Source organism: Buteo buteo, chromosome 22 (genome assembly GCF_964188355.1).
Source record: "Buteo buteo chromosome 22, bButBut1.hap1.1, whole genome shotgun sequence".
NCBI classification, from domain to species: Eukaryota; Metazoa; Chordata; class Aves; order Accipitriformes; family Accipitridae; genus Buteo; species Buteo buteo.
In genome coordinates, this window is record NC_134192.1 from 2,725,849 (window position 1) to 2,749,453 (window position 23,605).

The following is a 23,605-nucleotide window of genomic DNA, read 5'->3' on the forward strand; positions in this document are numbered from 1 at the left end:
AGGAAGGACTTGGTCTGCTTTGGTCACCCAGTCCCAACTGGGGGGTCCCTGGGGGCTGCTGGTCCAGCCCCGAGCTGCTACGCTAGGAGATGTGGCCGCTGCGTGCCACGTGCGTGTAAATCCCAGATCACTCCAGATTAAGCCCAGGAATCATGAAACTTAGGGTCTGGTCCGCATCTGCTTGCCTTGCTGAGGGTGGGTTCTCCAAAATGGGGCTGGGGGCTATTGGTGGTTTCCCCACCGTGTTTTCCCCACCCTCCTGCTGCAGAGCTGCCAAATAAAAAGAGGGGCTCCCGTCCTTCGGGCGAGTGCGCTGCATTGCAGGGGGGATATCCAAGGGGCATCACAGCTGGGAAGAAAAATTATATTTTAAAAAAAATGGAAAAAATCAAGAAGAAGGACTCCTGGGTTTGGTACCGTGTGTTTGGGCGAGTGCTGGGAGCTGTCGGGGCAGCCGGACCCCGGGCCGGTGCCTGCAGGGCTGCGCTCGCTGCTGGTGTTCCTGACACTGGAAGAGGGTTTTTTATATATATATATAAAAATACTTTCTTCTCCCCGTGGGTGTGTTTTGAAAAGGGGCTTGGGAACAATGAGGATTAACAAGCAGATAGAGAATTAAATGCAGGGTTTGAGTCTTCAAATGTGTGCACATTTCAGAGCGCGTGTTTGTGCCAAGATAAACTCTGTCAGGAATAAACATCGTTTTACATGAAAGGCTAATTACAGATTGGCGCTCCGTGGGTGGGAGGAGGGAATTTTCACCAATTAAAATGGAACTTTTCTGTTTTTCATGAAATTGCTGGATTAAAACGCAGCCAGGGGCTGGTGAGGTGTTTGACAGCGCAGTTGAAGGAGGGGATGCTCGCCCTCGGGACCTGCTTTTCCCCCCCCCCGGTACTGAAGAGGCTCTGCCAGTTCACGCAGGCAGGAGCTGCGTGAGGGCACTGGTTTTGCCCAACAGCAGTTGAACCCCAAGAGCTGCCCTCCGGGCGTGCAGCGCTGGGCTCTCACCCGGGGAGATGCGACACCGGTAAACTTGGTCCAAACCCGCATCCCTTGGAGTCACCCAACATCAGGAGAGATTGGAGTAACAAGGTCCCCCGCCTCCCCAAGGGTGTAGGTCATGGAAAGACGTCGGGATGGGACGTGGTGGGTGGGAGCCTGTGTTGAGATGAAGTTGCTGCGACCGTAGCTCCTATTTATTGGGTAACTTCAGTGTGCGGTAGGTGAATCATCTCCCAAAAATTGTAAGCCAGAAGGCAACACGGAGAAGAAAAACCTTCCTGGCCTGGAATGGGAAGGGCTGGAGAGAAAAATCCAGCCTAGGCACATGGTGGGTTTCAGCTGCAGAGCACATGCTGCCTTGTTGCTTTTGGATGGATTTCACTAGAATTTGCATTTCTGGACCGGCTCTGGAGCCTCCGAGGCCAAGCAGGAGCCAGGCTGCAGACGGGGAGGACGTGATGCGGCTCAGACACGAGCTCAAACACCATATTGCTCTAGCCGGGGTCGAATTCTATGGTTTTGGAATGAAACGATGCAAAATGTGGCTGGGGCTGAGTTTGTCCAAGACGTTCAGCTCATGAACCTCAGGCAAACACTCTGCGCCTGCTGCTTGCCAAGCGAAACCACAGATTTGTCTCCATCTCTACTTAATGTGGCCACAGGGCAGCTAATATTGGGACTTTTCTCTCACATAAGCTGATATCTGTCACTTAGTGGTTACAGGAGGTGGCCTGCACATCGTCTCTTAAAAGTTCCCTGCATCCTTGAGAGCGAGGGAAGGCAGAGAGGCCCGATCAGGGGAGATGTGGTGGGTTTTTAAAAGCAAAGTACATTCCCAGCCTGCTCTGCTCCAGTGCCCTGTGCTCCTGAACCAGTTAAAAATTGATTTTTTTAAAAGTCTCCTATGGCAAAGACTGGATGGACGCTTGCTGGGTCTGGTCTCTGAGAAGCTGTTGCGTTATCCATGGTCACGGGACCATGCCTTGGTGACGGTAGCTGCCACTTCTCCTACAATATTCACATTTTTCCTTAGTCTGTCCTAATACCACCACGAACAGGACACTGAAAGGGTCTTTACTCCGACCTGGCCTTGATTAATTCCTCTGAGTAATTCCATTTATTCCCATTTTCAGGCTGTGATGGAATTGTTTTCAAAAGAAGGGAGGCGGGGAGAAGGCAGCCAAACCTGATAAAGGAGGACTTTGTTCTGAAGCTTTAGGGTATGGTACCAAGCAGGGCTTGCTATACAATTAATGAGTTTATCTGGCTTTTAGCTGCACGTGATGCACGGTGGCTGCCACCGCGCCGCCCCACCACCACCACCTCCCGTCCAGAGGAGCCCGGCTGCTCCTCAGCTTCGGTTTGGGGCTCCTCAGCTTCGGTTTGGGGCTCTCTCGCTTAGTTTCCCTTCCTGCCGTGCATCGCGGTGGCCTCCTCAGATGTGACTTTGCGTCTGCCTTTATTTAAGCCTTGACCAGCCCTCCCTGGGATGGGCTCGCTCCGCGGGGGGTGTTGAGCACATGGGGCTTTGCTTTGAGCGAGCGAGACGATGACGCAAATTGCTTTTTAAGGGCACAGGATAAAACAGCTGCTTCATTCTCGCTGCAGATGTGCTGGGGGCGGCACGCGTCAGCTCCGCAGAGCGGGGGGTTACAGCTGTCCGCTCCCCCGTGGCGACTGCCTGGCCAGGGCCACCAGGTTGCTTGGCCTCCCAGGCCACCCAAAAAGGGAGCCAGGTAGGGCCGGGACAGGCTTCGGAGATGTGCGATGAGGTTTGTCGTGCCGGCACAGCTTCCCCGTCCCCAGAAAACACCAGTCAAGAAACTACTTTTTCTCCGGCCCGGGGAAGGTGACCCTCGGCAGCATGTCCCCGTACCCGCCGGCGGCCGCCCTGTCCCGGCCGCGCGGCGCAAGCGGGAGAAGCCGCGGGAAGCGAGGGAAGACACTTCCTCCAGCGGCGGATCTGAGCTCACCTCCTGGCCCTTGATCCCTCCAGCCCGGGGTATTTGGGTCAGCGGGGAAGCACGTCTGAGAGCGACATCCCTTCCTTCTCTCTCCCTGGAGATTCATTTTTAAAGGAACAAATACTACGCAGTACGATTTTTTAATGATGTTTTTTGGAACAATAGCTAAATACCGGGGGGGTTCGGATCTGCGTCTCCCCGTGGTGATGTTTTCCCCTGTTGTTTCTCGCCTTCCTGCGCCCACCTTGCTCTGCTCCGCCGTGCCCAGAAACCTTTTTCTGCTCGGGAAAATACCGGCAAGGAAGGAGCTTTTCATCCTTTTGGGATGGCTTTGCTGGAAAGAAAGCTGCTCTGGTGTCTGGCATGTGGCACCCACCCGGACCGACCCTGGGGTCCCTGCCCACCTCTTGCTGCCGTGAACGTGGGGACGTGGTGCTCGCAGCCCTCCCTGGCCCCTCGGCATCGCCAGCCCCAGCGCAGGTCCTGACCCCCACGTGCCAGTCCTCCGCTGCCGCAGGGTCCCCACTGGCGTTGTCACCCGCTGGCAGGAGGAGGAGCTGGTGGCAAAGGCATACGTGGTCCCGGAGCTCCTCCGTCATGGGCACAGCTTGATGACGTTGGGCTGGTGGGCGAATGGGTCACCTCCCCGGTTTTTACTCCGTCTCGAGCCCAGAGTGAGCGGCGCTGGGGAGGACAGCTCGGCTTGGCCGTGTTACCCACATCTACGCTCCCTGGAGATCTTCAGCCACTGCGTTCTCCTGTCGTGTTGAAGGCCACGTCGCTTTGGACCTACCACGGGCCGACAGTTTGGCTGTCTTTGTTAAATCGAGGTGGGGAGGAGCAATTTGTGGAGCTTTAGCTGGAGCTTGACTCTGCGTGATCACGTTGCGGGTGGGCTGCTGGTGGGATGCTCTCCTTGGTCAACCTCTCTGCTCCAGCAAAGGGGCTCCAGCCCCATGCTGGGCTCTTCCCATACCCCAGAGCATCCCCAGGACCACCACCAGCAAGGTCCCGTCAGCTTTGGAGGGAGCCGGGGCTGCGGGTGGCCTGGGCTGGGTGGCAGCTCGGGCTGCTGCTGCCCCCCACTCCGCTGCCGTCCCTGCCGGAGCAAGCGGTGAAGAGTGGGGTACGTGCACCCCGCGGGGGTCACGGCTCCCCGGCTGCTGTTTTATTGCCTTCAGGAGGGGCTGCGGGTGGGAGCAGGGTGGCACGGACGTGGTTGGTCTCGGCGTAACTGGCAGTGCCAGGCAGGGTCAGCGGAGAGGTGGCTATCGGGGGGGGACAGCATGCATTGAGCCACCTCCTAATATTGCCGGCCCCCAAATCAGAAGTCATCTCCGCTCCCCCTTGCAAAAGGAGAGTGCTTTAACACCCCCCCCCTTTTTTTTTTTTTAAAAAAAACTAAATAAGCGGTTTCTGAAGTATTTGGTGTTTCTGTAAAGGCATCCCTCGGAGAGGGGCTTTCTTGGCCAACGCCAGCCAGGTCCCCTCGCAGCACCCAGCCGGGCAGCTCCAAACCCAGCTCCTTCAGCTGGTGCTCCCGGGAGGTGGTTGGACTCACGGCACCTTGAGGCTCAATCACGTCTTAACCCGACTCCTGTCCAAGTTCTGCGCAGCTCTTGAGCTCCTTCCAGCCCTGTCCTCAGCTGGATTCGGTCCATCGTTTCTTTTAGGATCTGCTTGATCGCACTGCGCCGCTGATAAGGCTTCGTGCCTCTTGTGGGGGCTTGTCTTTGTGTGTTTCGATATCTCGCCCAGGTTATCAGCCGCAGAGGGTTGTGAGGTGTGGCTGGGCTAGGAATTAACCATCTCATCCAAACCCCGTGGAAATCAGAAGCAAAGATTCCCCCCCCCCCCCGCCTCTTTTTTTTTTTTTTTCCTGTGGGCTTTAAATCAAGTCGTAACGTCTCCAGCATCGGAGGAGCTGCCGAAGGGAAGCCCTGACTCAGGCTGGCTAAGCCCTGTCTGGTTTCCACCGGAGGAATGGCTGCCTCTGCCCTTCATGTCCAGGAAAGGCTAGGAGAACCTTCAATACCGCGTTACACAGATTGCCAAAAATAAACCCTCCATCCCCTGGACCGGATCCAGGGAGTCTGGTTCCGTGTCCGGAGGGGCAAGTTTGGGGCTACGCTTCACCTGAACCCTGTTTTTTTCCCAACCCGTGGTTTTCTGCCGTGGCTTTCCTCTCGCCTTGCCCTGACCCGGGTGAAAGGAGATCACCACCATCGTGCTGGGGATAAAACAGGGGGGTAAATTGTGCAACCTGCTCTCCGGGGGCTATTTTGGTGTGAATCACGCCAGGACCGGAGCCGGGACCGAGGCAGCTTTCTCCTGCCCCCAGATTTTGCCGAGGTTTCTTTCCAGCGCTGGAGCTCGCCCAGCCCTCCCGGCTTCCCGGGGCTTCGCTGGGAAGCGCTGGGAAGACAAAACCCCGCTCTGGAAGTGAGGCTATTGTTCTTACTAATTTTAACTTGATGTTCTTCCCCAAGCCTATTTTTATTCATTGCTTGTGGTAAGCCCTTTCTCTAAGGTAGAGCAATTTGCCACGGGACTCTTTTTTTGTGTTTACCGATTTTAATTGAGCGATATCTCCTTTTTACAAACCCAAAGCTGGAGGAGCTTTTAAGCGCCCGTTGCTGAGCCTCTCACCCCGGGTTTGCTTTGATCTCTGCAGGTGAGTGTGCATTTTTGGGGCCAGAGATTGATACTGCTTATTTGCATGTAAATCTCCGGGTTATTAAGATCAGAATCTGGCCCTTTAAATTTAATACTTTGCTTTATGCTTTTATTTCCGCGTTTCTTAAAGTAATTTCCAAAAATAACAAACTTCAAACATGACGGGGCCATCTAACGTTTTACTGCCTTGGCTGGAGTAGAAGGAACATTTCTGGAAGTATATTATCCAATTTAACGAGCCTTTCCCATCTTGGCTTTGCTCCCACCCCTCACCCCCTCTTGGAGTTGTTTTGGACGGCTCTTTGGAGCCGTGCCACCTAATCCTATTAGAAGGACTTTCATTACACTGTGCCTTGTGTTTATAACCAAGAAAATCAGCCGGAGAGGGGGGTCCTCTCCCTCACCCTTTTGCATTTCGCCTGGTGTCGAGACGAGAGCCTGGCGAGTCCCACGAGGTTCCCGCGCAGCCCTTGCTTTTCTTTTTACTGCTCCGCTCTGCATTTATTAAGGAAGACTTCGGAGTAAATTGGGTCCTTGCAAACTTATAATTGATTTGGAAGGGTCAGTTCTTCCCAGGCTAGCGAGGGCTTCTTTGTGTGGTCCTTTTTGAAAGGCAGAGGTTGGAGAGGCTGTTATGTGGCTGGGATTTGCTTTTAATAGGAACCTGGCTATTTTCTGAAAATCTCACGGCTCTTGAAAGACGGGTTGTTATTGTGCGGGGCTGTGCTAAAAGGGTTTGCAGAGCGCTTGGTTTGGATACAAAAAAAACCCAACACAAAAAAAAGGAATAAAAAAAGCAAGGAGCACATGTCCTGGGGTCTGTGCGGGGCAGATCGCGGTCAGCAGCCCAGAGCCAGCGCCTGAAGCTGGGAGATGCTCCAGGAGGTCCCTCCACTTGGGTGCTGGGTAGGGCTGGGGGCTCCTTGTCCGTCTGTCCTGCCCTGCCCTGCGCCCCACCAACGGGACTTCTTGCTTCTCCTCAGAGCTAGTAGACTGAGAATTTCTTTCCTTACCACATGGCTTTTCTTGAAAGCCTGCCTTTCCTCCCCAAAATAGTCACAGAAACCATTAAAGAGAGAAGGTAGAGGGCAGGGAGAAGATGGTGGGCTGAAATAATCTGCGAATAATAAAAATTTCTGAAAAAAGACAGCCAGACAGTGGTTTTCTCCAGAGGTGGGTCAGAAGGAGACGTGAGATCACGGTCCCGCTTGGGCATCGCCTGGCAGGGCCAGGGATGTAACCTAACCTGGCACAAACCGCGCGTCTCCCATCAGCTCAGCTGCAACGAGAAATCCCCACTGGATGTGGGGCGAGGGGGAGGTGAGGCAGTCCTGGCTCTGGGGAGTGGGGAGCAGTGAGGGATGAGCGTGGTACCCGGAGACACAGAGCTATAACTCAGGGTATGAAACTCTTCCTAGCCAAAGCCAGGGAGCAGAGGGCTCTGAGGAGCTCGGGGGGCTTTTGGCCATGGAGATGTCCCCTATGGAAGCGACATCAGTGGAGACGTCATTACCTGCCCAGCAAGGGCCATTAGAAAAAAGCGTTAAAAGCTCGGTGCCTTCCCTAGGAGGGACATAAAACCTGGCCGTGCCTCCATTGCATGGGCAAACAGCGAGACGCTGCAGGTTGTGCCCCGGCCGTGACACCAGCGGGCAGCACGGGTGGTAACCGTGTTATTTATGAGCCACACTGTTAATTAACGGTGTGATGGGTCTCTGCCGAGACCACCTTCAAAGCTGGAGTCGGTCCCTGGTTGTTCCCCTCCTGGCCCCCGTTTGATGTCCCACCCTGACCATCTCCTTTCTTCTCTCTTTCCCTAGCATGGGTCGGCTCCTTGGCCATGGGCATGATTTTTTTCTGCTCTCCCATCGTCAGCATCTTCACCGACCGGATCGGCTGCAGGACCACGGCAGCCTCGGGAGCTGCCATCGCCTTCATCGGACTCCTCTCCAGCTCCTTCACGAAGTAAGGCTGGGGAGGGGCCGTCCAGCTCCTCGACGAGCTCCTCTTCCTCCCCGTTCCCTTCAACCCCCCCCGCCTACACATTGCTGCTGCCTTTTGGGGCAAAGCAGGTCATTTCCATCCAGATGAGAGGTCTCCTGGCACCCCTACAGCCCATATGCAGCCTAAGTGCGCACAGCCTGTTTCTCTCCAAATTGAACCGCGTTGCTCTTTTGTCCTTATATAACAAGAGAGTGAATTTTACCTGAGTGAGGGACTTTGTTTTATGGGATTTCAGCCCTCAGGTCCTTCATTTGATCTTTAAAACAGGCAGGCAGAAGTTGGCGTGCCTCTTGCGGGCAGCTCCAAAGAGATGCTCGTGGACAAAACCCGTCTCCTTTGCAACCGATTTCACATTTGGTACTGAAAGTAAATTAATGCTTAAAATAATATTTGATGGGTTACACCTGGCAAGAGGGAGTTTCCATGCCAGGCAGACGGGGATGAGGACGCAGATGGGGTTTGGACCAGTTTGTGCTGTTCCCGCGGCAGCTCGGGCATTTGCGGCAGCACGGGGCGATGGCTGCTCCTCGTTTTCCACGGCTGATCCCATGCCATGAATTTCTGCTGGCAGGGGCTTGCCCATGGGCGTTAGGATGGCAGGTAAACCTGAGTCGATGTGAGAGTCTCTCCAACCCAAGACATTTGCATCTTTATGGGAGCAAAAAGAGGTCACCTCTGGGGTCCTTTATGCGGCACTTGTTAAATGGAGTCTCAAAGGCACCATGGAAGCACCCTCCAAAACATCATTTGCCCCAGTTTTTCTGAATAAAAACATCGCTTGGGGTTGGATTTCAGTTAAAATCAGTATTGTTTTAATTAAAATGCTTCAAGAAGTGGGTTTCTTTTAAAGCAAACGCACGCTCGTTTCCCAGAGGGCGACTTGCCTGCGCTGTGCTTTTCCCTGCCCACCCTGCCCGTGCGGGGCAGCGGGATACCAGCTCCTTTTTACCTTGGGCAACGAGACCCTTGTGCTCATCCCAACCCTGGTTCCTTGTGGATACGTGCCGTGTGATGGGTCCCCAGCTGCAGGAGCCCCCCCCTTAACGCTGGGAGGGGGGAAGCAGCTTCTGAGCCTCCCAGCAAAGCCCTAGGAACTGGGGCCAGTTGCAGCCGGGGGACTTGGGATGCTAAAACCATCTCGGGCAGCAGCACGGGCAGCGGCGTGGAAGGAACCACCCTCTGCGACTTCCTCCGCAGATGCCACCCCTTTGTATTTCAAAAGATAGTAGTAATCGGAGAAAGCACGGTCGGTCCTGAGGGAAGGTATGCCCAGGCTCCTGGCAGCGCAGATCGCAGGCACTTCCCATGTAATCTTGCTTTCCTGCTCATCAGCAAAGCTTGGACTTTTATTTTCTCCCCCCTGTTGTAAAATGTTCGTGCAAAGAGTTCTTGGGACCACATCTCTGCCAGTGGTTTGTTGTGTTGGGCTTAAAAAAAAAAACAACAAAACAGTACAGGCAGAGAAGAATATTATTTCCAGGAGAGCTCCAGAGCTGAAATCCCCATTTCCTGCCTTCTCACTCTCGGTTCACATTCCTTTGGCTGCCTTTTAAGGGAGAAAGAAGCCCCTTTGCAGCTGGACCGCAGTGAGGGAATCTGCCTTCGGCACAGCCGAGCCGGAGCCAGAAGAAGAGCAGCGGGGCTGCGGGATTTGGCAGCGCTCCATCTGGATGGCGAGAGCTGGTCCCGAAATTCGGAGCTAGTGGCTCCTGCTCACCCAGAACAATGGAGAAGGGGGTTGGGTTTTTGGTTTTTTTTTTTTGGTTGGTTTTTTTTTTTTTGGTCCCCCTTGCCAGCTCCTTGCAGCCGCAGCTGGAGATGACCCACCCAGCGCCGGCTGGGCTACATGCACCGGTGCAAAGGGAGCTGCTGCCGTAAAGGGAGACGCAGCCTGGGTTTGGTGGGCTCAGCAGGGCTGGATCAAGGCTAATCCACCCTTTATCTCCTGGTTTCTCTAAAATGCGTTTGCTTTGTCCAAACAGAGGAGCAGCGGTTCCCAGCACTGCACCGAGCCGATCCAAAAACCCACTCAGCCACCGAGCCTGCACGGCAGGACCTCAGCGCCCAGCTCACGCTCAGTGCCTCCCACTCTCAAAATATTGGGAACTTTGTACAAAAACCAGTAAATAAACAAAATAAGTTGAAAAGCAGAGCTCTGGGGAAGGCTGAAGATTTTTGGATGGGGCCAAGGTGAGGGTTTTCCTCGCTTTGCCACCTTGCACCGGAGTGTCTCCTGCACTCGTAATCACCTCGAGCCACCACAGATCTTATGCGCCCTCAAGAAGAGAGAAATCCCAGTTGTGTTAAGACTTCACCTTCCCTCCGGTTTTAAGGAGGATGTTTTAGTGTGAGGAATGGGAAATGATGGCCAGTTCAGCAGGGCTGTCTTCATATGCCCCCCAATGCCCTCCCCTTCTGCACCGTTAAGCATTTCGTGGTGGGGTTTGAATCCCTTTTCATCTGCCTCTCCTGCCCCTCCGCAATTTCTGCCCGGTTTCTCCTGCAGCGAGAAATCCCCCAAACCTCTGCCAGCGGGGCTGAACGAGGGCCGTTCCCGTCGTGAGCTGTAAGTGAGAGGCGGCCGTTGGAGGGAGACCTCCTTGGCCCAGGAGATGTCATTATCCACGGGAGACCTCGTTATCCAAGGGAGACGATGCCACCCTTCCCACCGGAGAGCAGCTGGCTGATTCCCAGGGAGCGGGGTGGGAAATCCTGGCTAAGAAGCATGGTCGAAAGGAGCCCCTGCTCTTGTGGGGGTGTCTTAGCGTCAACAGGGAGCAGATGGGAGCCGCGGCATTTGTCTCCACTTATCCAACACGTCAGCTTAGCTGCAGTACCCAAGCTGGTGTGACCCAGCCGAGATGGCCGCGGCTGGTGCGTGGGAGGTCGGAGACAGCCTGCGTAGCCCAGCTGCTTGCCTGGCTCCTACGGAGGGGATTTCTGATGTGGCTTCATTCTGGAGAAGCTGGAAATTGCCTTTCATGACAGTCATTTGTCTTTGAGCCGTTGGGTACAGCAAACATGTTCTGCTTTCTGCTTGGCTAGCTAAAGAGAGGAGCGTGTAATGGAAGAAATGATGTGCTTGTAAACGTTTTCTCAAGTTCAAACTGCTCCGTTAGATCTGGGCTGCTGTCTTCTCACTTGCTTCATGAGCAGCACTCAGTATTTCACATGAGTCGTTCTGAGTGTTGGAGTAAAGACCCCGTTTTTGCAGCATCGCTTGCCCGGTGAGCTGCCCAAATGTTTCCATTGCATTCTCCTCCCATGCAGTATTTCGTGGCAGACTTTTGCAGCTGAATGTATTGCACGGGGATGAAGAAAAAAATCCTTCATCTGGAGAGAAACACAATGGGTTATTTGCACCGCCTAACTTTAGGCTCCTTTCTCAGCTGTTTCTTTTGGGAAAACGGGGCTGGCAATTGGGGAACGGCTCCTTCCAAGGGCTCTCAGGACTTTCCACCTGTTCTGTAGAGCAGCCACTTTGCTTCCTCCTCGAGTGCAGCCACCAATGTAAGGTACAAACGAGACCTATTAATTGTCTAATTGAAGCTCCCAGAGGAGCTTAAAGAAGAAGAACTTAATTAACCAGCCTGGAGCCTGGCAGAAATGCAATGTTTCCTTCCTAAGTGCCTAATAACCAGCAGGGTTGGTGCCTTCTGCTTTCAAACACTGGGTGCAGAATGTTTTCAATTAGTCCTTGCAGTGGAAAAAAAATGGATTTCTAGCTAAAAATAATCCACCTTGCCTACCTTAGAAAATCTTGCTTGCTGTAATTTAAAAACCATTCAAGTTAGGTGAACTTCCCAAGGAGGAGAGGTTGGCTGCTGCCTTCTCCTCTTTGCAGAAAGCACTCCCCAGCTAGACTTCATTTTCCCGAAGATTTAACATGCCAGCTGTGAAATGAGGATAATCCTTGCTTTGGCTAAGCAATAAGCTCCTCGAGGTCAGACTGTCTGTGTAGCACCTGTGGTATGTGAGACCTGGGTTTTGACTCCAGGTTTTGCAGGACCGCGGGGGAGAAGGCTTCCTTACCTCTGCGTAACGTAACCACCTCGATGTGTATTTTTTTCTCACTAGGTCTCTGGAAGTTCGTTATTTCACGTACGGGATCCTCTTCGGCTGCGGCAGCTCCTTCGCCTTCCAGCCCTCGCTGGTCATCCTTGGTCACTACTTCAAGCGCCGCCTCGGCTTGGCCAACGGCATCGTGGCCGGCGGCAGCTGCCTCATCTCCGTGCCGCTCCCCTTCTTCCTGAAGATGGTTGGGAAGGCTATTGGGCTGGCGCATACTTTCCAAGTACTCAGTGCCTTAATGCTCATCCAGATATTCTTGTCCCTGACCTATCGGCCCATCTTGCCACCTTCTTGTGACTCTCAGCAAGATGGGCAGGACAAGTTGGGCAGCCGGAGCGTGCGGCAGCAGTGCTGGTCCCAGACGCGCAAGTATTTCAACTTGAGGGTTTTCCGGAGAAAGACCTATCGGATTTGGGCTTTTGGGATCGCTACTGCTGTCCTGGGATACCTCGTACCTTACATGAACCTGGTAAGAGCCTAGGCTGGGACTGGAAGGGGAGGGAGGTCCCATTGCCCGGAGTGAAAGGGCTCCTCTGTGCAAGCGAGGAGGAGGTGGGAAGGTGGAGATGGGCAGTAAGGACAGAGCCATCAAAAGCCTCAAAGCTAAGAAACTGCTGCAGGCGCGTCCTGTAAATAGGAATAGTGATGGGAGAAGACAGCTTTTTAATGCTCCTGTGTGTCCTCTGTGCCAGGGTGGGCAGAGCTGTCGCTTCCCGCAGCTCCCAAGGACAAGCATCGGTAGCAGGAGAGAGGAGGGGGCTGTTGGGTTTGGGGTGGGCAGAGATGGCGTGTGCAGGTCAGCGTGGTGCAGACACGAGGGTCACACAACCACCCCCAAAGGCACGAGCCCTCTGCGGGAAGTCTCGTCCGTTTCTGGGATATGAGAAGGATTAACTTACTGAGGATTCACGTCTTTGTATCCTTCCCTCCATCCTAGGTAAAATATGTGGAGAAGCGATTTCAAGAAACCAAAAAGGACTGGATCCTCCTGGTTTGCCTCGGAGCCATGTCAGGGCTGGGGCGCTTGGTTTCAGGCCGCATTGGTGATTGCATTCCCGGGCTGAAGAAGATTTATCTGCAGGTACGTTGTGTCTGACCCTCCGCATCGCTGCTGGCCAACCACTGCGGGTCAGGGGATAGCATCTCTACATCCGTATTGACGCTCTGCTTAGTAACTATCAACCACAGATTGCAAATCCTTTACCGACCATTACCTAACACCCCTGTCTGCTGTTAGGGGAGAAAAGTTATGAGAGAAAGGTATACAGAGAAGTTACACACTTGACCTGAGGTCTTGGTGTCCGTTCAGCAATCAAACTCTGTGGTCCCAACTCTTCCCAAACTGCTGGACACCCTCTCCCCTTCTTGTAGTTTTTGAAAAACGAACCGCTGAAATCTAGCAGCTAATCCAGCAGATAATCCTACCTAAAGCTTCTTAAAAGGTTATTCTTAAGGGCCTCTCTGAGAGGATGGATGGCACTGCTGGGTCCAGAGGAGGCGATGTCGTTGACCTGTTCAGCGTCACCTTCGTGACACTTCCTGCTGCCCATCCCCACTCATGCTGCACCCCAATGACGTAGAATCATTTAGGTTGGAAAAGACCTTCAAGATCATTGCATCCATGTCTGCTTTTGTCTCCCCAGGTTGTGTCCTTTGTGCTGTTGGGCATCCTGTGCATGATGATCCCCCAGTGCCGAGGGTTCGAGGGCGTCATCGTCATCTGCCTCTTCCTCGGCCTTTGCGACGGCTTCTTCACCACCATCATGGCCCCCATCGCCTTCGAGCTGGTGGGGCCCATGCAGGCGTCCCAGGCCATAGGGTACCTCATGGGGCTGATGGCTGTGCCCATGACGGCGGGTACGCCGATAGCAGGTTGGTAGCACCGCGGTGCCGGACCCGGACCCAGCTGCCGAGAGGGAGCAGATGCTTGTAGCGGCTTTCACCCGTGGTGATATTTTGGCGTGAGACCAGACATACAGTTTTGAATTTTCTGGCTTAGCGTGTCGCATGGGCGTTGAAGTACGGCTGTAGCATCACTCCATGCTACGTCCCGTAGCATCTCAGGGCCTTTCTCTGGGCTGATGAAAGGTGTCCAGCGGGGGAACAGTGAGAGTGACTCAAGAGCACATTAACTGCTTTCTGTTTGAAGCTAAAAATTGGCAAATGTCAGTTTTCTAGAAATCCTTTTAGATATCTGGGGACTGATTGCTAATTGCTAAGTACAGCCCCTGGACTGTTGAATCAAAGTTAGAGATGGAGACAGCCGCAGCTCTGTCCTCCCAAGACTTGGGTATGTGTTTAAGCGTAGTAATAACCACAACGTCTTTAACAGCGAGCACTTTGTCAAAGCTGGCCCTTGAACAGCAGAACATCTGCATCAGCAATCGCTAAGCTAAAGCTGTAGTAACGCCTCTGATCTTTCTGCTTCTGGCAGCAAAATTCAGTTTAGCGCCCTCGTGAAGGAACGTGGGGTTTGCAGATGTCTCACTGTTAGGGTGCTGCTGCAGGACCCCTGCATCGGGCTGGCTGGGCACAGGGCTGGGTGAAGGGGCTCATTTGATGGACGTGATCCCCAGGCAAGTGTCTACGTAGAAGAAAACTCAGAGGGATTTTCCAGTGCCAATAAATGGCAATGGGTTATCCTCCGAGGCTGCCTGGCTGTGTCAGAGCTTGCTGAACCTCATTGGTTTTTAAGTGGTTGGTTATTGTTTGTAACTGGCAGCGTGTATTTTTCAGCTGACATCCCCATGTAGATAAAATATCCGTAAGCAAAGCAGGGCTTCCAGGTGGAGGCAGCCTGCAGAGGAACAGCTCCTGTCTGCTTTTCCTATTACCTCCTGGCCAGCAAGGTGCTAGGAAGAGCCACCTGAAAAGTTTGGTTGTTTAACACTGTCTCAGCTTGCGTTTGGGTTGTGTCCTGTTCTGGTTAGATGGCTGAGGCTTTCCTTCTTGGCTTCCTTGCTACCCAATGTTGGCTGTGCACATCCTTTAATCCAGGGCATAATAACTCCTAGGAATGCAATGGAAAAAAAGATTGGTTTATAAACCCAAATCTCCCCAAATCTGGTGGTTGAAGCGAGCTGCAGCTCTCACTCGAGGGAGGAGACAAGACAGTCATTAGACTGACGTGGCTATAACCGCTGTTGTTCTTCTTTCTCTTTCAGGATACCTCAATGACTATTTTGAGAATTACGATGCAGCCTTTTATTTTGCCGGAGTCCCCCCCATCATCGGCGGCTTGGTGCTCGCCGTCGTCCCTCTGGTCCATCAGAGGATGCTGAAGAAGCAGCGGCTGGATTCTGGCAAAGACAAGATGCTGGTCTCGGAGGCGGTGGTGAACGGGGAGCTGCTGCCGGGCTGTCCTGCCTCCGAAGCACACATGTAACGCCTCCGCTCGCCGACACTCACTGTCGCCACCAGCAGCCTCTCCATAGCCCAAGCACAGGCCCTTTTCTAGACGGACCGTTAATTCTCAATGATCGCAGATGCACTATGTTTGTAAAGGAAAAAAAAAAAACCAAACCCACAAAAAGTTCTTCTAGTTAAAGGCTTTTAACTAGCAGAAATGCTCTTTTTCGGGACGGTTTTGATTTTTTGATTTCAAAGCCACCTTTGGTTTTTTCCCCCCCTCTAACCATTTTTCTAAGGAGAACTCTCACCAGGATTCAAACTTGATCGATCTCCCGCTCCTCGCCCCAGTTTTCTATACGTCACGGCAGAGGTTTACAGCGAATAAATGCCTTTTTAAAGCAGGCCACAGATGGAGCTTGTTGAACCTTGCAGGTGTCCATCCTTCTCCTCTGGTGTCACGTCCAAGCGAGACAGCCCCCTTCCCGTCCAGCACCAGAGGCTGATTTGGAGCCAGCAGATCTGAAGGAGGAAACGCTGCTTCAGTCCGATGCACAAACCAAATAAATGGTCGGCGAGTCCCGCTTTAATCTTCTTCTCTCCTCCTTTTTCGCTGCTCTCCCACACACCCAGGGAGCTGCAGCTGGGACGACGGGGAGCTCGGCCAGCTCCGGTCCTGCCGCCCTCGCGGAACAGAGCCGCGCGGGAGCACCCCCTTCCTGCAAAATATGCCTTAAAGACGCATGGACAAGACCAGCAGGTCCCTCGGCCGCTTTCCGCCTCTGTTTTCCCACCCAGAGACTGATCGGGCTTTTAAGGTGCAAAAGAGAGGGGCAGCTCCCAGCGCAGCCCACGGCGGCTGGCTCTGCAAGGCGAAAAACCGTGGGCAAGCCGCCGAGACGGGGACTTCGGAAGTGCCGAGGCACGCAGGGTCGGGACAGAGCCCCACGTGCCACGGGTTCGCTCCGTGCCAGCAGGTCGCTTCCCTGCGCCCAGGGATGCGGGGATGCGGCCGGCTCGGGGCACCCGCGGATGCGGGGATGCAGCCGGCTCGGGGCGCAAGGTGCCACCGCTCTTTTTTGGGGGCCGGTTGTGTATTATGCAGCAATAACCATAAGTCAGTATTGGCAGGGGAAGCCCGGTGTTTCCAAAGGGTTTAAAAGCCCTGGCAGCATTTAACTCGTAGCCCGTGTGTTGCTGTGCAGAGCCGGTGCGGGGTCAGTGCCGTCCCCGGGGGGAGAGGGAGAGAGCTCAAGAAAATAGTAGAGCCCCTGGGTACCCACCACACAGAGCAAAGGCAGAGCTCAGCCTTGCGTAGAAATTCGTCATCTCCAGGCATCGCTTAACGAGTGTGGTACAGAGCAAGGGAAGTCCTCCTGCCCCGGTGGGTCCCCATATGAACGAGGTACCGGCTGGGACCGGGGTACCTTTTCCTGGGAATAATAATCCCAGGAGAGAGCAAGAAACAAAGCTCGCATTTATCCTGGCTGCAAAACCATCCTGCGTTGGATTTTCATTTTATTCACTTGCCATTAAAAAAAAAAAAAAGATAAGCCTAAAGAGGGACGTGTGCCATGGGAATCATCCCTCGGTCCCTGGGCGAGTGTCGGGGTTTGTAACACCAAGACAAATCTTTGCTGTGGAAACTTGGTTTCAGTGGAGGACCCCTCCCGCGGGCAGCGGCGGGACCTTTGTATATAGGCTCAGGATCCTGCATGCCCCTCTGGCCCTGTTTTTATTCCACGTTGGCTAACGCATTATAAGGTCTTGTGGTCTTGTAGCCCTTCTGTCCCCGTACGAGCTGAAAATTTAACTGGTGTGTTGTGACATGTCTGTTTATGACTATAAAACGAGATGTCCGTTTGTCTCTTTCTTCGATACGCTTTCCTGTGACTGTTATTACCCTTCCTTGCCCGTATTGCATCGTCTGCTACGGCTCTGCCGACCCAAAGCTTGGTTTAGGAAGCCACGGGAGGCAGCAGGAGCCGCGTCGGCAGGCAGGGCACGCGTACACCCGTGCGTGGTGGGAGCCGAACACCTTGCTCCGGCTGCGGTGGGATCTGCCAGGCTTAGCCTAGGGCAGGGCATTAAAGTGATGTTTTCCAGGTGGGAGCGTTGGCAGTGGGGCATCTCCAAAGCCATCTGACAGCTGAAGGAACGAAATACATTGCCTCGTAACTCTGTAACTCCTTTGGTGAGTTTTGGGGTTTTTATTCACATCGGAGTTCGATGAAGTTCTTTAAATCGCATTTTTGACCTTAATGTGACCGAAGGAGAGCTTACGAGGGATTTAAATTCAAGAAGTAGCTTCTTCAGAGCAACAAGAGGACAAGCAGAGCTGCCTCCAACCCACGTCTGGCCTGAGCGAGCGGCTGCACGGCAGAGCCCACCGAGGACCACGCAGCTTTGCGTGAGACTTTGTTGCGGTAAAACCTCTCTGGCTTATAAAGCGATTTATGCTTCAAATCCCAAACTTCTACAGATTTCCACTTGCCTTAAATGCTCCACCTGCCTGCAAAGGTCTTTGCCCCGGGAGGAGCCTGCATTCGGCGCAATGGGTGCTTAACGCTGCGGCGGCATCAGACCAGCTCTGTGTCAGCCGGGAGCCAGCGCTCTTCCCAGGAGGGATGCTGGTACCCACGTTCACCCCCCCTAAAGTTTGGTCTTTGCCCACAGCTCTTATTATCGACCCTCTAGGAGATTTCGAGTGACGAGGTGCATTCATGGACCATCCAAGTTTGGTCGAAGGAATCCACCTCTCATCCTCTCCCGGAGCAATGTCTGGTACCAGGCTCCCAAAACCACTCTCGGCATCTTTGTCTGGTCAAGATCCTGCCCTTGGTCAAGAAGAGGGCAAATTCTGCAGCGGGGAAGGCGTGTTTGAGCAACAGCAAGGAGAGGTTCGCCTCGTCTGCAAACACAGATGGGAACAGGAAGGGCAAAGGTTGGAGCAGTCTGTCAACATGAAGGGGAGTATTGGGGGTTTGTTTGTCAGCTCAACGCTGCTGCTGTGCGTCTAGTCTGTCCCTTGAGTCTGTCCCTTGAGTATCGGGCAGCTTGCAAGAATTTTTGCAGACTTGCGGCATGTGAGAGGTGGGATTGTGGCGACCTGAGCATCTATAAACAAGGAGAAATTGCACTGGTCTCCAAAACGTCCTTTTAACCTGTTGTAGTCCAGTGCTGTGATGCCAAATAGGTCCCTACCTGTTGCAAAAAGCTTCATCCTAAAACCCCTCCTGTTTCTTCCCCTGAGGATCTGCTCGTCCTAGCCCAGCACATCCATGTCCTCCTCTGGGTGGGCGAGGGCTTAATGGGAGACAGCGTTCACAGCAAAAACTACCTTTTACTCAGTTTTCTAATTAAAAAAAACCCCTGCAAGTGCCGGGCTGTGATTCCTGCCCTGCTCTCTTGCTCCGGGAGGGGAAGGTGGAGCCCGACACTCCAGGCTCAGGCGTTTTTGGGAACCAGTGAAGGCACGGGAGTGGGTCAAGTCCCTCGGGTGGGAAAAGGGTGGAAGGGAGCGGGAAGGGAGCAGCTTTGCTCCGTGCCCGGGGTGTTTGGAGAGCTGCAGGCGTGCGCGTAGCCTTATGTAAGTGTACAGCAAGCGCGGGACGTGTCCCAGCAGCGCCCTGCTCGGGGCCTGGCTGGGGCTGCTTTTCTAAATCTTTAGCTTGAGGGTGTTCAAAAAGGAGTTGTTGTCTTTTCTTCTTTTTTTTTTTTTTTTTTTTTTGCTGCTGCAGAGGAGTGAGGCGCTGGGTTTAACTCCTCTCGCTCTGGCTGAGGGATGGAGCGGGACAGCCGAGCTGGAAGGGCTCGGAGGGGAGATTGTGTTTTCAGCCTTTTGGGGCTGCCCTGGTGATGGGAAGGCTGGCAGGGCAGCGGCTGCGGGAGCTACCCGGGAAGTGCCATGATTCATGGCTTAGAGCTTTTTCGAGTTGTGAAACAAAGCTGGAACCATCTGCCGGAGTTGCTGCGTTACAGCGTGCCCTGCCCTGAGGTCCTGTGGCCAGGGAAATACACGTTTCTAAGTTGCACAGCTTAAATTTAACAAATTCTGGCCACTCGGTGGCTGGGGTTGAGGTTTCCTAACATTTCCCTGCTGTGGGAGCTATGGGAAGGCCACATCCTAATTGCCATCAAAGCTTGAGGGCTTTTGCAGGTCTGCTGCGGTACCGTGGGGTTGGGAGACCCCCAGTTTCAAGACATTTTGGCTCTGCCTCCCACCATCGTGGTGCTTTGGGGCTTCCAGTTTGGCTCCGCCAGCAGTCGAGGAGTTTCGTAACCCTCCGGGCTGCGCTGCCTGGTCCGGAGAATTTGGGAGAGGGAGGTAGCCTGCAGCTGGGCAAGGACATTCCTGCCCTTCCATGCAGGACTGTGCCGCAGGAGCATTTTGCACGGCGATAGCGGGTCTCTTTTGGCGTCGGTACGTTGGTGCTAAGAGCGATTTGCTCTGAGCAGTCTGATTCGGTGCTGAGGATCTCGTCTATGCTTGCTCAGATCACTCCCGTTTAGCATCTCGGGAGGCTTAGGGTGAATTTTAACCCTGGCTGACATCTGCGTCTGTATGTGGCCACGCAGTCCTCAGAGTAACAACCTGCATAAAGGTGAACTTGGACCAAATCCTCTGGACGCAGAGGAGGACAGATCCAGCCGAGAGCCTTGCCGTCCCTCCACCCTTCACTGCAAACTGTTACCCGGCTTTCACGTGCCTCTGTACCCAACAGTTTTGTTTGGGGGTTACCTTGGTTATTTTAGCTTCAATAATTTTCATGCTGGCGGAGTTTGCTTCTCCTTTTCCAGCTGGAAGCAGAAAACTAGAACTACTTTGAAAGCCCTGGCTCCTTTGCCATGGCAAGCCGAGCAGCCCCCTCCTGCCGCTGGAGCCGCTGCCTTTCTGCCGCAAAAACCCGCACTCGGGCAGCTTTTGCAGGCTTGTTTAAGTCTCAGCCGCCCTCGTAACCTTTGGGGAGAATGACATGATTGACAAGTGCTCCTTAAATACTCCAACATCCTCTACGTAACACCGGTGGGGATGGAGCTGCCACCGTAGAGGGGCTTCACCGGCAAGCAACGAACCGAAAAAAAGCTATATTTAGCTTCTTTTCGAGAGCCCTCGGAAGGAAAGCAGACATGGGGATGGATGGAGCTGCCGAGGGGGCTTTGCGGCTGAGCCCCAGGGACGGCTGCAGGGGTGACCTACCCCATGGCCGGGGGGCGAGCATCGCTCCGGGAGCTTTATCAGCTTGGCACAGCGGCGCCGCGGACTTTAGTCCCGGTGACACCGAGGTTATCGCGGGGCTTTGGCGGGCTCATCCTGCACAACAAGCCCTTTCAGGCGCTGTTTTGTTGTTTTAGTTTTGCAAATGTCGCAACGCCCTTAGTGCTCCCACCAAGGACGGAGGCTGCGAGTGCCCCCGCGTCAACTCTTCCCACCGCGACCGTGGCACCGTGGCGGCAAAACGCCGGCACCGCCGATCGCAGGCGTGGGGCGAGGGTCCCCACTCCTGACAGAGGCAAGGCAGGAGAAGAAAGACACAGTCCCTCCCGTTTTCTGCAAAACATGGCTTTGGAAGGAGGTTTTGTACCTCCAAAGTTTCTCCTCTTTTTTGTAACATATTTCCCAACGTTCACCCTACATCCACTTCTGACCGGCAAGGCAAGCGTAGCTCTTAACTGTAGCATTAGAGGCAAGATTTAGTGTCTATTTTACTAAGGAACGAAGCTTTTTTTTTTTTGTACATTTTTAATCACGGCGTGTAAGACGAGTTGTTTTCTGGAGCAGGTTTTTGCGTGGTGTTGACGCTCTGCTTCTGGTTGGTGATGGCCAGATTGCCTGAATGCAGTTGGGTTTTTGGCTGCCGAGTGCATTCAATCAAAACATTTTGGGAAAGAACACGACTTCTCGAGGCCTGAACTTTCCCAGCATATCCTGTTTCAGCCATGTGAACCCATTAAAGCCGGAGACAGGACTTTTTGGGGGAGGCTGAGGTCAATTAGGAAATATCCCGCTCTCCCTCCCCTGCCCTGAAATCCAGCAGGATGAAGCCAAATATTTGCTTTCAGATGGATGGATTTTGGAGCCGACTCCACGTAAGAGCACTGGGGCAGAGGCTAAAATTTGGGCCATTTTGGGTAACTCATGAGACAGCTTGTTTTTAAAGCAGGACCTCCAAGCCTGCTGCCATCACCCCCCGGTTAGTGGATCCCGATGCCGTGCCTTTCTCCAGCCCTGCTGCTGTCTGGAGCCGTGGCAGTCGGCATTCCATGACTGTTGAAAAAAATCCTGCCCAGGCTTTTTGGGGGTGGGATGCATTGCTTTGCTCCGCAATGTGCTGGTAACGCTCGCCCTCGTGGTGTCTGTACCCACTAAAAGACTCAGTAAAAGGCTGCAAGCACCGTCGGTAGCTTTGCAATCCCATTTTTTTTCCACTGTGCTCCCAGCTCTGGCTCAGCAGGAGCCGTGCACGGCTCCGGACCAGGTCCTGTGAGGTGCCCGGGGCTGCTGGGCACACCAGCAGCGCCAGTGGCCTGAAAGCAGCCGCTCAATTCGATGCCGAAGTCTGACCTGAAGTCTAAAATTATTCTTTTTTTTTTTTTGACATCTGCTCCTTGTAAGCGGTTTATATTCCCTTAAAATTTTGTATCTGGAAGTAAAGTATTTGAATGTGTGTCTTAAAAGTATGACTATCCTTTCAAAATGTGAATTTCTGATTGTTGGTCTACAAAAAAAACCCAAACAACAAACCTACTCCATATTAGCACATTTTTGTAATTAATGTTTTATGAATGTTGTTTAAAAAAATTGTGTAGAATAAAACCAGTTTAAAAAGAAAAAAGGGTCCATGCCTGTGTCTCACCAGGTTTCCTCTCCCCCTGGCCGGTCGCGGGCATTGGTCCCCCAGCAGCTTTCCCGGCTGCTGCCAACTGTCCGCCCGGCACCTGCCCAGGATATCAAAAGAAAAGGGGCTGGAGAGGTGGCAGTTTAACATGGGAATTATTTTTTGTCAAGTCTTTCACACACCTGGAAGGAAAACTGTGCTGAGGTCTTGGTACCTAATGGGGGAGAAGAGGGTCCTGATGCGGTGCAGGAGGGTAGAAGCTGGAGGTGGTGTCGGGTGGAGGATGGTCCTTGTCCCACCCGAGGCATCGAAAACTAAAAATAATAAAGAAAGAAATCCCTGAGAGCATCTTGGTGCCCACGCTGGTGTCAGTGCTCAGGGTGAGCCCCCAGTGACCCTCATGGGTTTCCTCTGGGCACAGCTTTGGGTCTGGCTTTCATCAGCCAGCATCTTCAGCGGGTTCTCGCACAGGGAGAGCACCAGCGCTTTTAAAAATTATTATGAGTAGTAGTATTTCTTCCTTTTGGCAGTGGTTTGGGGGCACGGTGAGGCCTCCCGGATATTAGTGCTGGTCATGGGAGAGCTAATCTTTTTTGTCAATAAGAGCAATTATGGGAAGGTTGAGGGTGGGAAAGACTGAAGATGATTATTCATAAGTGAGGTTACAGTGGCTGAGACACTGAAAGCAAGGCTTTTATCAAGGGTTTTATATTAATGACTTGTTTATGCTAGGTGCTTTAATTGACATTAGATGAAAGCTGACATATGCATTAGTTTTATATAGCTCAGGCTTTTTTTTTTTTTTTTTTTTTTTTTTTTTTAATGTGCATCTCAACCCTTTTTCAAGTCAGGGATATTTACTGCAAATAGCATTTAAAAAAAAAAAACCACCACCAGGAGATAAGTGATGGTAAATAGAGCTTCAAAGGGAATGAGACTACGGCAACGAGCTCTTCCGGAGGACTTCGTGTCGTGCATGCAGGGACAGAGCAAGGAGAGGAAACGCCGCAGCCCATTCCTGGGAGCAGAAAGCACCGTGTGAACACACGGAGCTTCATTTACAGGTAGCAAAAACCCCAATGCCAGCCTAAAATTACAACGATCTTCTTGGGGGTGGCTGCAAATCTTGGGGGGGGGGGACTGGGGTGTTTGATAAAAATGGGCTGCACACTCATGGGGACACCCAGAGAGGTGGGGGGAGAGCCCCTGCCCGGCTGCTCCCAGCCCACCCCCAGGAGCATCAGCTCATCACAGCTCCATATAAATAAATAAATACATATATATATATATATCTCTCTATCTCTGTAGGTGTGTTTGTGCACGTGCCCACTGGGAATCCCCGCTGAGCCCCGCTGCTGGCTGAGCCCAGGGCACGGAGCAGCAGCCGCCTCCCCCTGCTCTGCCAGGCTGCCGGATCTGGCCCAGAGACATGGAAAGTTGAAAAAGTGGGAGAAAAAGTATTTTGGATCAGAGCAAAACCCTGAGTTTTTCAATAGAAAGGCTGCAAACTAGCAAAGACCAAACAACAGAAAAGCCTGTAGTCATTACTATAACACAGTAGGTGTTAAGTATTTATTTATTCATATATTAAAATTGAAATATCATGGATTGAAACAAGCTGATTATATATAATAGTTTATGTTTGTACTTACAAAATGCAAAATTTACACGTTTTTCTGTATTAAATATGAACCACAT

At 53.0% G+C, this 23,605-nt stretch overlaps 1 protein-coding gene across 1 annotated transcript in view; it reads left to right on the forward strand.

The window, feature by feature from the left end:
- The window catches only part of SLC16A2 (solute carrier family 16 member 2), a 40,410-nt gene extending 18,506 nt beyond the window's left edge, over positions 1–21,904 (forward strand). The window contains exons 2-6 of the mRNA XM_075054226.1: positions 7,466–7,610; positions 11,727–12,189; positions 12,658–12,801; positions 13,364–13,592; positions 14,885–21,904. Coding sequence (XP_074910327.1) covers positions 7,466–7,610; positions 11,727–12,189; positions 12,658–12,801; positions 13,364–13,592; positions 14,885–15,105 — 1,202 coding nt within the window. The 3' untranslated portion in view covers positions 15,106–21,904. The remainder of the gene's footprint in view (positions 1–7,465; positions 7,611–11,726; positions 12,190–12,657; positions 12,802–13,363; positions 13,593–14,884) is intronic.
- The last annotated feature ends 1,701 nt before the right edge of the window (positions 21,905–23,605 follow it).